The 16,447-nt window shown below is 41.0% G+C and overlaps 1 protein-coding gene across 1 annotated transcript; it reads right to left on the reverse strand.

Moving 5' to 3' along the window:
* Positions 1-1,892: 1,892 nt before the first annotated feature.
* Positions 1,893-16,447, reverse strand: LOC143290819 (uncharacterized). Its single transcript, XM_076600343.1, has 4 exons — positions 16,366-16,447; positions 10,190-10,269; positions 7,743-7,783; positions 1,893-6,652 (listed from the first exon to the last, which is right to left on the reverse strand). The coding sequence occupies exons 1-4, from the start codon at positions 16,410-16,412 to the stop codon at positions 5,549-5,551; spliced, it is 1,272 nt and encodes a 423-aa protein (XP_076456458.1). The 5' UTR covers positions 16,413-16,447; the 3' UTR covers positions 1,893-5,548.

The raw sequence follows: 16,447 nt of genomic DNA on the forward strand, positions 1-16,447 counted from the left end.
TTGACTTCAGATCAGCTTTTCTTTTCTTTCCTTTTTTTTTTTTTTTTTTTTTGCACCGCCCATGCCCCTAGAGCCCTACAGCTAAGATCATTAAACACTTCAGTGTTCGGTTCTCTCTCAGTCTCTGTCTCTGTCTCAAATACTGTCAGAGCTAAAGAATTCTCTCTCTCTCTCTCTCTCTCTCTCGTTCGCTTTATCACTCTCTCTCTCTCTCTCTGTTTCTGTCTGTCTACCCCCTCACCCTCTCTCTTTCTCTCTCTCTCTCTCTCTCTCTCTCTCTCTCTCTCTGTCTTCTCTCTCTGTGTCTCTGTATCTCTCATACGTATCAGGGACAACACCAGAATGTGCACAAATGCTTTTTTTCTTCTTCTTTTTATATATATTTTTTTATTTATCAAAGTCCTGTCCACCCGTTTTATATCCCATAATCTTTCAGGGACAAAGAGGCTGCCAGTATGTCTACATGTGTCACATTCCAGACTTCTGGCCATGTGTGCAATGATCAGGACACACTGGTATTGACTTTTCATGTAAATTCACTGTTGAAGTGGCAATAATCAGCTTTACTATGTGGAGTGATGGCCAAAAGGTAACGCGTCCGCCTAGGAAGCGAGAGAATCTGAGCACGCTGATTCGAATCACGGCTCAGCCGCCGATATTTTCTCCTCCTCCACTAGACCTTGAGTGGTTGTCTGGGCGCTAGTCATTCGGATGAAACGATAAACCGAGGTCCCGTGTGCAGCATGCACTTAGCTTACTTAAAAGAACCCACGGCAACGAAAGGGTTGTTCCTGGCAAAATTCTGAAGAAAAATCCACTTCGATAGGAAAAACAAATAAAACTGTACGCAGGAAAAAATACAAAACACACACACACACACACAAGAAAAAAAGGGTGGCGCTGTAGTATAGCAACGCGCTCTCCCTGGGGAGAGCAGCCCGAATTTCACGCAGAGAAATCCGTTGTGATAAAAAGAAATACAAAATAAAAAAAATAAAAATAATGGGTCCTTGTGCAGAACTATAAATAGATCCGGGTCGTCTTTGGCAAACAACCAGCATGCACCATAGAACAATGAAGCTGACACCCTTTTTCATAGGACAGACAGTCCTTCCCTGTTCACCCACTCTCAAATAGGTCTGTGTCATGGTCTGTCTCACTTACCCTGCTTTGGCACAGAGACAGAGACACAGAGAGAGAGAGAGAGAGAGGCATTCTGGGTTTGAGGGTGTTTGGCCACCACCTTAACTTTTTAAAACGGACTATTTTTTGGTTTGTTTGTTTGTTTGTTTTTCTCGTGCGCGTCGTGTTGACAGTTGTGTGTGTTTGTGTGTGTGTGTGTGTGTGTCGTGAGAGAGAGAGAGAGAGAGAGAGAGAGAGAGAGAGAGAGCATGTTGTCACCAACTGACTGAAACAGTTGGGCATTTCAGTATCCAGCGCTGTCTGTCTGTCTGTCTGTCTGTCTGTCTCTGTCTCCCTCTCTCTCTCTCTCTTTGTGTCAAAGCGAACTTTATTGAGGGTATACAGTAAGCATATATAGCTTCTTCTATATAAATATATACATATATATATATCCTTTCTTGATAAAAAAGAATGGAAAAGAAAAAGAAAATGGGAGGAAAAAGAAGCAAGAGAAAAAGCTTGACACGAAAATCAACAATTACAAGCAGTGCACGGTGAATTCTAACGAGCAAAAAATACCCGCAAAAATTGGAAATAAACATTATGCTGACATAATCATGATACACGAAAGCAACACCTTACTTCATTAGTATCATCATTCAGGTGAGAGAGAGAGTGAAATCGAAAACCAGAGAGTGAAATCGAAAACAAGAGAGAGAGAGAGAGACAAGACAAGACAAATGGTTTATTGTACATCGGTCTCAGGCCATTTACACAAACACATGGGAAGGGAGGGGGTGGGGGGTGGGGGGGTGGAATTCCGGGAAGCATTTGAATACCATGCTTTCCATTTCATGATGCATGATCTGCTAACTGGTTTATAAAAAAAGAGAAAATAAGTTGGGGCTTAATACACATCCTTGACGAACACCAACAGGACAGGCAAAATAATCTGAGAGCTGATAGTTTATCCTTACACATGACATTACAAAATCATACATATCCCGAAGTGAACATAAAAACTTTCCTTTTATTCCAGTGTTGTTGGAGAAAGACAGAAAGGGGAGAAAGGCAGAAAGACAGTAACAGATGTACGGACAGATAGACAGACAGATAGGCAGGCATGTTAGAGACACAAGAACAATCATTTCAAATGATCGAATCATATTTTCTCATGAAATATTGCTTAGTGCTTTTCTTTTCTTTTTTCTTTCCTTTTTTTCTTTTGCTTTTTTTTCTCTTTTTTTTTCATGTTTGTTTCAAACGACATCACTTTAAAGAGGGAGGTTAAGCTTTCCACATCGTTACCCCAGAATAAGTTAAACTACAATAATGTAAATTGTTTCTGGGTCTTTGAAAGAACGTTTTTGAGTGTCTATTTTCATTCATCATAAAATTCTGGGTTATTTTCTTTTTTCGTTCCATTCACTATACTGTATGTGTAATGCATTTTTTAAATATGATTTTTTTTCTGAGCGGGAGGATGTTTATATTCTTATAGTCTGTATCTGTCACATCATTGGATTTTAACTGTATCAGCTTTATAGTTCTTTTATGGAAACAAGTGATGTGCTTGAGGTTGCTTGCGATGGCATTATTCCATAAGATGCTTGCATAGATAGGAACAGAGATAGGATAGTCACGTGAAAAAATAGTTTCCCTGATTAAGGTTGAGAAAATTCTTAATAATGTTTTGGAAATTCATTTTCACTGGTCAATAATGTGATCAGACCATGACAGGTCATTGTCCATAATAATCCTAAAACTGTGTGTGATGTTAAACCTTCATTTGTTTTGCCCTTGGACGTATAATGGTGCGAAAGTGGCACACGTTTTGTCGTTTCTGTTGTGTGCCACATACCTACATTTAGTTTTACCTGTGCATAGGGACATGTGGTTCAATCCCATTTGACCAATCCATTTATATTGTTCTGAACATTAATTACAAGTTCAGTAGGATTATCATTGTTTGGCTGAAATAATGTGTCATCAGCGACTATTTTGCATGTGTACTGTATATGGAATGGTAAGTCACTAATATAGATAGAAAATAAAAAAATGTCCAAGCACTGATCCTTGTGGTACATCAAATTCAAAGGGAGTAAATTAGATGTGCTGGAACTGATTTCAACTCACTGAAGACTGTCACTGAGGAAGGAGATACATAATTTGAAGGTATCATTTGACAGTTTGTACTGCGCGAGTTTTCTAACCAGAAGAATGTGATTGATGATATCAAAAGCCTTAGCGAAGTCAACAGAGATAATACCCCTTAAACATTATTGTTTGTAACTTAAAGACATCTTTCGATAATTTATATCCGAGCTGTGTGACAAGAGAGCTTTTCTCGAAAACCCGACTGGTTTTCTTGTATCAGATCACACTAATTGAGATGGGAATAAAGGTGTGTCTGAAAACGTCTTTTAAGTGTGACTTGGACAAAACGGACAGTTCAGAAATATGTTTACAATTAGAGGGATGAGCATTCTCACAGGTATAACATTAGCTTTCTTAAATTCTAATGGGAAATTTGTTTATCAGTACATAAATTACAGACATAGTGTATCAGACACTCTTACTTGTCTGATACATATGCTGCACTTAAATTTTGTATAGCATTTCACCGCCAGTTCAGTCTGAGTCCCTTGCTCCAGATTGTTTCACGGGCAGTTCGCCAAATACTTCAGGTGTTGTTACAGGTGGTATGCCGAAGCTGGCTAAAATATTTTCCGAGTCACAGTTTCAGTTTCAGTTTCAGTAGCTCAAGGAGGCGTCACTGGGTTCGGACAAATCCACATACACTACACCACATCTTTTGTTTTTGTTTTTTTTTAGGGGTGGGGGGGGGGGGGGTATTTCTTCATTGGATTTTGGAATGCAGACTGACAGTGTTGGTCAACGTATTCATCATTTTCAAAAACTGGTTTGGATATCTGGGAGGAACACACATGATTCTGGAAATATTTTATCCTACGTTTTTCGCTGCATATAATTAACTTTGTTTCTTTGTCGCCTATGTAGTTATGCTATTATCTCCATGTGTGTGCCCTTCTGGGACACAAAGGCACAATAATATCTGGCTTCAAAGCCATCCGCAAACATTCTGCCTTTCAAAATTCCACCAGTGCACTGTTTAGACAGGCATACTTTACCATGACTTCTGAGTGCAACAGACCGTGCACTGAGCGAGTGGAAATGTGTGGCTGGAACCCGTCACTGGTGACACGCTGGCAAAAGGGGACCGGCGAGGCCAAAGGAAATCCTTTCCTGTTCTCACTGCGTTGTTGGAATATGTACTCACTTTGTGGCTGCATGAAAGATGGTGGAGTGATGTGGATCATGCAGCCTTGGGGGGAAGGGAACTACTCAGCAATAACTTTGACAACCGTCTCTAAACATCAGTAACCATGAGGTTTCTCACAGCAGAAGTGACCAAAACTATTTAAAAAAATAAATAAATAAAAATGAATAAATAAAATAAAATAAAATAAAATAATAAGAAGTGAAGGGCAGCTATCTCTAGACATTCTAGCCCCAAACGACTGTAAGAAACCAACCCTGTCTATATTCTGACTGAAGCCCAGAAAGACACGACTGTTAGTGCAACAGGCAATGTAATGACAGTTGGCGTTTGTCCATTCTCTGTGTGTGTGTGTGTGTGTGTGTGTGTGTGTGTGTGTGTGTGTGTGTGTGTGTGCACTCTCCAACAGCCTGTTTCTCTCTCCACCCACTGCCCTGTGTCACAGCTAAGTACTACATTGTATCATGTGCTGATAATTTATTGCAGATTCCCACGTACTGATTACTTCCGTATATATTGATAGTATTTGGTAATTTCTATTTCATTTCATTGTTCATTCACTCACTTAGAGATTTGATTTTATCTGCAGTTATGTTTTTCCCATGATGCGTTTCTTTTCCCTATCAAGTTGCCAGTCAGTATCAAGCTATTTAATTTCGATTATCTCTGAAGCAAAATGTTGATACATGTGAGATCCTTTTTTCTTTGTTTTTCTGTTTGAAAACAAACAAGTGATTGACGTTGATGGTTTTTAGAAGTCACATGGTCCAAATTGTGATTGGTGAATTTACAGCAGGAATCTAAAAACAGATATTTCATTTTTCTTTTCCAGATTTTTGGTAAAAACTTGTTCTGCTCCAGAATCGAAATAACTCACATGGAATAGTTGGTTTACATACTTTTTTTTGACTTGCCATTTAAGTTAACGTTATGAAATTTGTGTACTTTCAGTAAAAACACAACTTGAAGAATCAATGCCTTTACTATGGCGTGCTTTCAAACAAAAGAAAATGATGTCAAATTAAAAAGTGAAAAATATTAAACAAAAAAGAGCAGCATCGCCATATATGTACACATTCTGCAAGAGGGAGTATGTAAAACAAAAACAGCATCAAAACGTCCAAATTATTTGTACAAGTCAAAATAACTGAAGTTCGGGTCTGGTATGAAAGGTACCTTGGGGAACACTTCCTCCGGCTCAGGATCAAATCCAAACAGTTCAAAATCCATCGACAACAACTTCTTCACTTCCAGTCGATCCTCCAGAGACACCTGGGCATATGCCTCTTTCAGTGCTTCCTTCTTTTGCCCCACGCGGAATCTCCTCTCTCCTGAGTGAGCTTGGGCAGTCAAGGCTGCGGTGATAAAATCCGTTATGTTAAAAGAAACTCTCGTCTGCTCCTGTTTGAGTGGAAACACCTGAGTTTTACTAATGTGTCCTCTTACATGCCACTTTTTCCAAATGCGCCTGCAAGCAGTATCGATAGAAATACACCGCAAAGCACCACCAGTGAGATCCCTGCGTGCGTTTGCGCCAATGTTGTGTGATTCAAAATCTCTTTCATAGGCAACTGGTGACTGTATCTCTTTCAGAATGAATGGCATGTCTTCACTTACAGTTTCAAGTTGGCCAATGTAAGCATGCGGCCATGAACATACTGGGCATAGTCTGTACATGGGTATGAAGTGTCGGTCTTGATGTTGTCTTGTCTTTTCCATGTGAATGAAGTACTTGATGAATTCTGGGAAAGTGACGTCATGCCCACACGTTATCCATGTAGAGTTTGGCCGGAAGTTTCTCACGATGTACTTTCCATGCAACTTCCAGTAGATCGTATTTGGTGAAAAAAGTTTATCAACATAGGCAGACAGGAGACGTGAGTAAGGTTCACGCACGAACATGAACGTGACGTGCTTGTGTTTGGATTCTTTGAGTGATTTTATGTCTTGAGTGTCACTTTTTGTTTTTTTTCTAATGGCATTGAGAATCTCTTTCCATGTTGTGGATGACGTTTTCGGAATCGGACAGTAAGACACTGACACGTTCATAATGGGAGGATGGAAGGGCAGTCTGATCCTAAGACGGAATCTTCTCTGCAGACTGGGAGAGTTTATGTGAAGTCTGCAGGCGTTCTGTACCGTTTCCCATCTCTTTGTGAAACGGAGCACGTCCTCTGGGTTGAGTGCTGAGGGAGACAGTCTGGTGCTCTCTCTGGAGTCAGAGAACCTCTGAAAAGAAAAGCACAGAGAGAGAGAGAGAGAGAGAGAGAGAGAGAGAACACACGCGTATGCATGCATATACTTTCTGCCTTCCTTGTGTCATGCAAGGTGTCAAGTCTATACATATATATATATATATATATATATATATATAGATATATATAGATATATATATATATATAGATATATATATATATATATAAGTACTGTTTTGTGTTTGCTCCCTTTATTTTGGGAAGGGAAGTCATTGCATTCTTGTTGGTGTTTTTTTTTGTTTTTGTTTTTTTCTGTCCCTGTCACTGCTTTCCATAGATGTGTGTGTGTGCGTGGGGTGGGGTGGGGTGGGGGGGGGGCGTGCGTGGGCGTGTGTGTGCAATGACGTATTGCACTTTACAAATGCCGTGTATTATTGCTCTTGTTTTTATCATTGTTCAGAACGTCTGCAATGAACCATTTTAGGTGATGATGTTGTGTGCAATTTTTTTGTCTTGTTGTTTCTCTGTGTATCCAGTTTTGGGCTACACCTCCCCTCCCTCCCCAAATTTTGACGTCTTTATTGGCTGCGATTGACATCTAAACGAATCAATTAATAACTATTTTTTTCCCTTTACCTCACCATCCATTCTGTGTTTTAGACCCCCATGACTTGAGTAGACATCTTTTATGAATTTTGTCAAAATCGTTTAGAACAAATGGCGATTACAAATCCCGTCAATTTAATGGATGACTGTTTAACTCTGTTCTGGATCAAGAAATATCAGTCACTCTAGGGAGGATGAGGGAGAAAAAGATGAGGAGTGACAGATAATGTTGTGTCTCTAATAATTACGAGCCATGTATAGAATGTAGTGATGACAATGAGATACTATAGTTCATGTGATGACATAATATGATATGATATAACATAATATGATAAGATATAACACTTATAGTGTAATATAATTTGTCTACTTATCTACGTGTGCATGCAGGGGAAGGGGGTTAGGGTTTAGAGAGAGTCAATATTTATGGCACGGTGGTCCAGTTTTATCAACATGTGTCTTTACACCTGACTGTACTGAAAATCGTATGTACGTCATTCAGATATGAATCCACTCACCAGTGCTGAAGTTATGCTTCCCAACGCGATGTGAGAAGAAACTGGAAACAAATAAGGAAAATCATATAAAATATACATTTGCATTTTCGTGCACACTTAAATACGTGCAGAGAGAGAGAGAGAGCGAGTGAACACTGAAATGTTTAAAGTTAATGATTAGACCATTGGCCCATGTCAATAGGGGTGGTTACAAGTCCATGCAGAGGTACAACACAAACATTTTACTATTAGCAACATACTTTCAAAGCCTTGCCAAGGAACACAGCCAAGCACATGACCAATAATTTGTTTCACTCGCAAAAAGCAATAAAGTCAAATATCTGATCTCATCAGCGAAGACAAACTTTTCTTCTCAAGTTCTCGATGCCACATCCACCAAATCTCTTTACTCTATCATGTCAAAATAATCTTCTTGGTACTGTAAAAAAGACTCCCTTCCTTCTGCCTACACTTTATTTGAACTCCCCAGTGTCTTCTCCTCTTTCCTTTTTGACAAAGTCCAAAATATTCGTACCATCTTAGACCAAATCCCTTTCAAACCTGCTCATCCTGATCCTCAATTCAACGGCACTCCTCGCCATTCCTTTAATCCATTAACTGAAACAGAAGTCCATGAAATCCTGAAAGAAATGACAAAAATCCCGTGAGCTCGATCCTATACCAGCCTCAGTCTTTTCCCAGTGTGTCTCACAGCTTCTCCCCACAATCACCAATATTGTCAACTCATCCCTTCTCACTGGAACGTTTCCATCCACTTTCAAAACTGCAATCGTCCAGCCTCTTCTGAAGAAATCCAACTTTGATGCAAACATTTTGAAAAACTATCGACCAGTTTCTAATCTTCCATTCCTGTCCAAACTCCTTGAAAAAGCTGTCCTGAAGCAGCTCAACAATCACCTTTGTTTCAACAATCTCATCCACCCATTTCAGTCAGCCTGTCGTGCTGACCACAGCACCGAAACAACTCTCCTCCACATCCTCAATAACCTACTGCTAGCGTCTGACTCAGGACAGATTTCCCTTCTCACTCTTCTCAACTTGTCAGTCGCCTTTGATACAATAGACCATTCAGTCCTTCTTTCCCGTCTTCATTTTACATTTGTCAACAACGGCACTGTTCTAAACTGGTTCAAACCTTATCTTGCTGATTGATTCCAGTCTGTCATTGTTGATAATTTCCAGTCTGAACCCGTTAAAACTGAACATGGAGTCCCACAGGGGACGTATAATTTATTATGATAAGACAGTTGTTTTTGAGTGAAAGCAAACAGAGTAAAGACATGGTCGATGGTACCGTATTTCTTCTTAAAACCTGCCTGACTTTCATTTTTACACTGTTCTCCTCAATCCACTGACTAAGTCGCTGATTTAAAATGTGGCTATAAAGTTTACTGCAAACATTCAAAAGGGAAATATCCCTATGATTGTCGGGAGAGTTCTTATCACCTTTCTTGTGAAGTGGCTGAATGACAGCTTCTGTTCACTGGGATTGAAATATATATATATACCTGACGTGAACAATTTGTTGAAAAGAATAACCTAAAATGGCACAATAACGAGAGCCGCGCGTTTGAAAACCTCCCCTATTCTGCCATTGGGGCCCGCAGCTTTTCCGTTTTACAGAGCATGAATAGCTGTGAATACCTCGCCTTCAGTTATATCTTTTTCAAGAACATCAGTATCATATTGGTCATGCGAGAGAGAGAGAGAGAGAGAGAGAGAGAGAGCTCAGTTCAGATCAGTTCAGTTCCAGTTGGGTCAAGGCCCTGTAGTCTGCACAGAGTCGTACAAGGCTGAGAGTTCTGTCCATGTACTGAAGAGGCAGAGAAGGAAACATGGAAACGAAGGATTCACGTATTAAAACGTCAGAACTGGTGGTTCGTTACATCAGGTCACTCACCATATTTACATACTCATGCATACTTGTGTTTGATTCGTTTCAGTATCTTCAAGAACGGGAAGTAGTTAAATCTGACGCTTTCATATATTTCCTTTATAATTTCTCAAAACGACTGGATATCTTAATCAGTACTTGTGTAACTTCCTTGCCATTGTCAAATTAAGTGGAAAACAAAAAACAAAACAAAATAAACAGAAACAACAGTGGCAAAACGAACTGTTAAAACACCCTCTCTCTCTCGATTCTTCCCTCTCAGTATGAATTTACACACACACACACACACACACACACACACACACACTGACGGAAAGATGAGCGATTAGTGATTCAGCATGATTATATAGACTAACGTTGTTGACATACAGTAGCCAGAATTACAGGATGATATACATTACCTCATGTTATATATTAATGAACACCTTTGTGCAACCAGAAAGTGGCTTCTGTCGCCATGTTGGCTACATTGATGTCCAGGAAAGAGTAATCTTTTCTCCTGGAATTCTATATTCAGTATTTCAAACAAAACAGTTGCTTCCAGTTTCCATACCTTCCAGTGAGGAAACAGTGACATAGAAGACGGCAACAGACACGACAAGAAGAAACAGCATGAAGGCTTTCCGTTTCTTGCTGCAAACAGACAGAATTCATTGATCTTCAAGCAAGTTGATACAAAAATTTTATGAATGTATACATCTATGCACATGTACGTAGTAGTATGTATTCAGTCGTTCACAGACAGAAGGAAAGATTTCAATCATGTATAGGTGTGTATTTGAATGGATGCTACCGTACATGGCCGTACAGTTCAAACAGATGCACAGACTGATGGGTACAGTTCATTCAAACAGATGCACAGACTGAGGCTCCACAGGATAATGATAATGTTAAAACTAATCAGGTCTTTGATGTGCCATTTCCTGTGGAGGAAGTAAAGACTGCAATTCAAAAGCTGAAAAATAATAAAGCATGTGGAATAGACCAAATTACAAATGAATTTCTTAAGTCTGCCCCAGAGAATCTCGTATTGCTGATTACATTTTTCTTTCAGTTGAGTTATGCATTATGGTAAGGTACCTGAAGAATAGACTGTAGCCATAGTAAAACCGCTTTATAAACAGAAAACAAGTAAAGACTCTCCAGCAAAGTTAACAAACATAAGTTTTTTCAGTAAATTGTTTACTGGTGTGGTCAGTAACAGACTGCTCATACTTGGATGATGATAATACTGTTGGAGAAGCAGCTGGTTTTAGGGCAGGCTACTTGGTTACAGACCATGTATTCACTTTGCACTCTATAATAAACTTCTTTTTTGCGAAGAAAAAGCGACTGTATTCCGCTTTCATAGACTGTGAGAAAGCTTTCGATTCAGTGGACAGGCCTTTCGTGGCTCAGAATGATTAATGAAAATGTTACTGGAAAGCTGTTATGCGTTACACAGGATTTGGACAGCAAAGCTAAGTCTCAAGTACAATGCAATTCAAGAATTATCTTATCATTTTTCATGTACAACTGGTTTGAGACAAGGGGGAAATTTATTGCCGTTTTTGCTTGCATTGTTTGTGAATGACTTGAAATTGTTTATTGATGAAAATGTGACTGGTTTGGATTCTGTAAAAATGGCTGCCACTGATGTCGATCTTGATGACTCTCATGTTGATATTCTGTTTGAAACGTTCACATTATTGTATGCTGATGATACTGTCATATTAGCAGAAACACCAGTTGCACTACAGAATGCCCTTAACAAGATGCAAGATCACTCTAAAACCTGGAAGCTAAAAGTTAATGCTTCGAAAACAAACGTGGTGGTTCTCTCAAGAGGAAAAAAACAAGAAAATTTCCAGAGTTTACTCATAAAGGTGTTAAGTTAGATGTTGTTTTTGACTTTCAATATTTCGGTATGAAAATGAATTATGGTGAAAGTTTTAAACCTGCGCAAAAAAATCTATGTTTTTTCTTATTATAAAAATGAAGAAACTGATGTTGCCTATTGATATTCAGGTTGAGCTTTTTGATTGCATTGCAGTTCCTATTCTTTTATATGGATCGGAAGCATGGTATTCACAAATGTGTGTTCTTGCTACAAAATTGCAATTTGCAATTCTAAAAGATAATATTTTAGCTATATAAATCCACTCCTTCACAAATAGTTTTAGTCAACTTGGTCAGCTCCCATTAGAAGTCCAGGCAAAACAACGAATGCTGAATTTTTTGTTCCGTTTAACAGACACTGTTAATAAAAAATAAGTTCTCTAGTAATATGTACTATTTCATGCTTAAGTTAAAAGAAAAGGCAGAATACTTTTTCGCATACTTGGACGCTGTTGAAAGAGAATTAAATGCTCTTAAGCTTAGTGGTCTCTGGATAAATCAGTGGGATGATGCACGATATTCCACCCATATGTTTAAAGCATTAATTAAGCAAAGGATTCAAGATCAATGCATCCTGCAATGGTTGTTGTTGTTGGCGTCTGTCTGTCATGGAAGACAGTGGAACTCTGCGCCTAGTTTGGTCAAGTTGTTGAGTTGCAGCACCTGCTGTGGCTGTGCAGTCTGATTCTGGATCGGAAGGCTCTGTTGCAGTTGCCGCAAGTGAAAATCGCGCCTGGCTCAGAGGGTACGGATTATCCCTCTGCCGTCTGCACTCGCTCCACTGTTCCCAGTGCTGTCCTCTCTTCCGCTTGGTCCTCTGGACGCATGCCTTTACGGTCCTTCTCCAGCTGTTACGAGCTTCAGCCACCACCTCCCAGCCTGCTGGGTCAATGTCACGTGCCCTCATGTCTCGTTTGCAGACGTTCCTGTAGCGTAGGACAGGTCTTTCTGCAGGTCTGGAACCAGTGGCGAGCTCGCTATAACGTATGTCCTTGGGGATTCGCCCGTCATCCATTAGCCTGACGTGGGCAAGCCACCGCAGACGGCACTGGGTCAGGAGTGCAAACATGATGGAGATGCCTGCCTGGTCAAGGACTTTCTTGTTTGGTATACGGTCAAACACTCTGCATGCATGGGCTAAGTGGTTGATGAGTCACTGGAGTGCCTCCTCTGGGTGAGTTTTCAGAGCTGCATCATCTGCGAAAAGCATCTCGCGAATAAGAACCTGTCACACTTTGGTTTGAACACAAACGTGGGCCAGGTTGAAGAGACTGCCATCACTTCTGGTGCGGAGATACACTCTGTCCTCCAGCAGGTGGTGGAGTAGCACGGTCTTTTTTCCAGCCTTGATGACTTCAGGCGGGATGCCATCTTTACGTGGAGCTTTGGCACAGGCGAGGGAGTCGATGGCCTTGCCTCTTCAGAGGGTGGTATGTCAAGTTCTTCCATGACAGGGAGGTTGGTGGTGCTCTCCACTGCTGCATCTGCGACAGTGTTTTCTCTTTAATAGAGCTCCTGGTAATGTTCCACCTGCTTGCTCTAGTCTGTTACCATGTTGCTGGAAGCTGACTTGAGTGGCGCGATCTAGTTCACACATGGGCCGAAGGCTTTTTTCTAACCATCGTACATGCCACGGATGTTGCTGCAGTCAGTGGAAAGTTGGATGTTCTGACAGATGTTCAGGCAGTAGTCTTGGCGCAGCATCTGGCGATCTGTTTGGTGTCATTTCTGGCCTTCTTTAGTGCAGTGAGTGTCTTCTTAGAAGGCTCTCCTTTGTGATTGATGAGCGCCACTCTTATGGTCTCTATTGCTGGTTCTAGGACAGCAATGCTGGCTTCCAACCAATCTGGATTCTGCCTCTGTCTTTTGCTGAAGGTATCCGTGGCTGAGTTGTAGATTGTGACACAGATGTGATTCCACCTCTCCTCAGCATTGCCGGCAGGGCAGTTTTTGTGGGCATCCTCGATGGAGTTGGCGAAGCAGTCACACAGGTCTGGAATTGCTGTTCTGGCAGTGTTGATGCGAAGCTGACCCTTCTGCTTTGAGTGGTGAATCCGTTTTGGTTGGAAGCGCACTTTGCAGCCAACCATGGAGTGGTCGGTGATGTAGTCAGCACTGTGAGAACTACGTGTGGTGTGTATACAGTTCAGCGAAGGCCTTCGAGTGATGATGAGGTCCAGCTGGTGCCAGTGTCGGGATCTGGGGTGTCACCAGGAAGTTCGGTGGTGTGACATGCTGGAGAAGAATGTGTTAGTTATGCAGAGGTTGTGGCAGGAGCAAAACTCTAGAAGCCTGTGCCCGTTCTCATTCAGTTTACCAATACCAAAGTTGCCAATGCAGCTGGGCCAGGATTCGTGGTCAGAACCCACTCGGGCATTGAAGGTACAGCTGTTCTGTGCCAGGGATGTCTCGGATGGTGGTGTCAAGCTCCTCATAGAACTGGTCCTTGGTCTCCGCAGAAGAACATTGTGTGGGAGCATAGACGCTCAGGAGGTTCACTGTGCCAGAGGAGGTTAACAGGCAGAGGGCGAGGATGTGGGCTGTGCCACTGTATGGCGGTTCCACAGAGGACAGTAAAGGGTTCCTCACGGTGAATCCAACGTCATACAGTCTTGGCTCTTCAAGTTCCTTGCCCTGCCAGAAGAACGTGGAGTTCTGTTCCCTGAGGCTGCCGCTTAAGGGAAGTTTTGTTTCCTGTAGTGCGGCAATGTCGATTTTGAGCCTTGTGAACTCACGATCGATGATGGCTGTTTTCCTGGAATCATCAACTTGTTACAGGTCATTTGAGAGACCAGGACACATTGTCCTGACATTCCAGCTTGCTAAACGCAAGATGGGAAGTTTTTTTGTTTCTGTTTTTGCCTGGTGCTGGGTTATAGTCTGCTTGTCGGTTTATTTCCCTAGCTCCAAGCACCCATTTAAGCAGGCAGACTGTGGCGGGTCAGCAACTTATTGACTGGGGACTGCTTGGAGCGGGCAGTAGCTGAACAGTGGGACTGCGATGGTCCCTCCCACTGTCGGATGCAGCCTGTAACGCCTGGACCTACGCCAATCGGTCCTAGCTTATAACTCGTAACTGCTGCCTCCTGTGTTGTTTCTGTCACTGGGGGCAGTAACAATGAAGTGACCTCTCCAGGACGCGAGCCTGGGCCAAGTTTATTGACAGCCTGGGTTGCCCAGTCTTCAGAATCCCCCTGTCGGCCTCACCGATGTAATCCAAAGGAACGCAGAGCAATACATTCTACACCAGCTTGGCTACAGGAGCTGCCAGAAGAAAGTCAGTGCAACATCCAACTGCCTTAGGGGCTCCAACTCCGGATTTTTCCTCAGGGTTTACTCCCGAAGCATTTCCCCTGACTGGGTATGCCAAAAGGCAGTGGAGGTTTGGACTCAGGGTTTTCCTTCCCCTAGGTGGACTGACTTCCCAGGCTGAGCTCCGTCTGCCCGAAGCATCTGGTTTTGAGACGCCAGAGACCTGCCTTTCGTCCTTTCTCCTGTCAGTTCATGCAGTTCCGCCAGGCTTAGAGGCTAAGCCACATGCGCAGGCCAGGAGTTGGGCTAGCTTGTCAGAGACTATTTGAGACGCACGCCATACTGGAGCACTTTATATGTGGTGGGAGCTTGTCCCCACTACCGCCCCAGGCTATGCTTGCTATGATAATCCTCATATTGGAGCCAGTAGTGGTATGCAGAAATAAATCAGAATGAATTATATTCCAATTACCGTATATATAAGAATATGTTTCAATTCGAAAAATACTTGGTTGTTTTGCCTCTTGATGCTGCTCGCTTTCTGTTACAATTTAGACATTTGAACCACAAGCTACCAAATCAAAAAGGGCGATTCTTAAGAACTGAGTGAAATGAAAGAAAGTACAATAAATGTGATTGTAACGAACTTGGAGATGAATATCTATTTATTTTTGTGCCCAATGTTTAATGAAAGTCGGAAAAAAAATATTGAAACCCTTCTTCTATATACGCCCAATTGCCTTAAAATATCAAATATTAATGTGTTCTAAAAAAAAAAAAAAAGAAAAAAAAAAGATTTTTTGTTCAAACTAGTTTGATTCATTAAAACAATACTAGCTGAATTCTGATTGTAACTGTCACCTTACACATACATGTATATTCAAATGAGAACATATATTATAAATGAATGCTTGAAATATGTGCTCATGTACCCGTGTATGATTTGTCACAGACTAAAACATTGTGTCCCTATACAAGTTACTATGTCATTCATGAAATGTTTTATTTAATTTAGGTTTCATTTGTTGGTTAAATCTTATTTTAATGTGAATATGTTTTGAAAGAATTGATTGCATGAGTGAGTTTATATAAATGGACCGATTGTCTGTTTATTGTCTTTCTTTTTTTTCTGGCGCATGTGTTGTTCTCTGTATTTTTTTCTGTAATGGTCGGATTGTGTGTCTTTTAGATCCATGTGCCCCTGTGGGTTTTTAAAAAATAAAGTTTCACTGTTCACTGTTCACGTAAGGATGAATGTTTATGACACCTGTACAACCACACATCTGTGTCCGTCCATACACCCACCCACCTGTCATGGCAACAAACTGTAAATCTATAAAATGCCGAACGATGAATAAACATATGGATAGTCAAAGACGTAGAACAGTGTGAGGACAAGTACCCTTAACTTAGGCAGAAAACCAACGCCAGAACTATTTTGAATATGTGACCTGTTTATTTATTATTGTCATGTCCACACACAAACTTAATGAAGTAAGAAGGAAGGAAGGAGAGAAAGAAAGAAAAATGAAAGAAAAAAATGTAATAAAAAGCAAAGAAAAGAGCCAATGTAGAAAGAGACAAACAAACATAACTCACCAAAAAATGAAGAAACCAGGAGTTCTCATGTTCACAGCAACAGACATTTCGATGCGATTTCAGCGTCTTTCTGATGTTGCTT

Source organism: Babylonia areolata, chromosome 16 (assembly GCF_041734735.1).
Source record: "Babylonia areolata isolate BAREFJ2019XMU chromosome 16, ASM4173473v1, whole genome shotgun sequence".
NCBI lineage: Eukaryota > Metazoa > Mollusca > Gastropoda > Neogastropoda > Buccinidae > Babylonia > Babylonia areolata.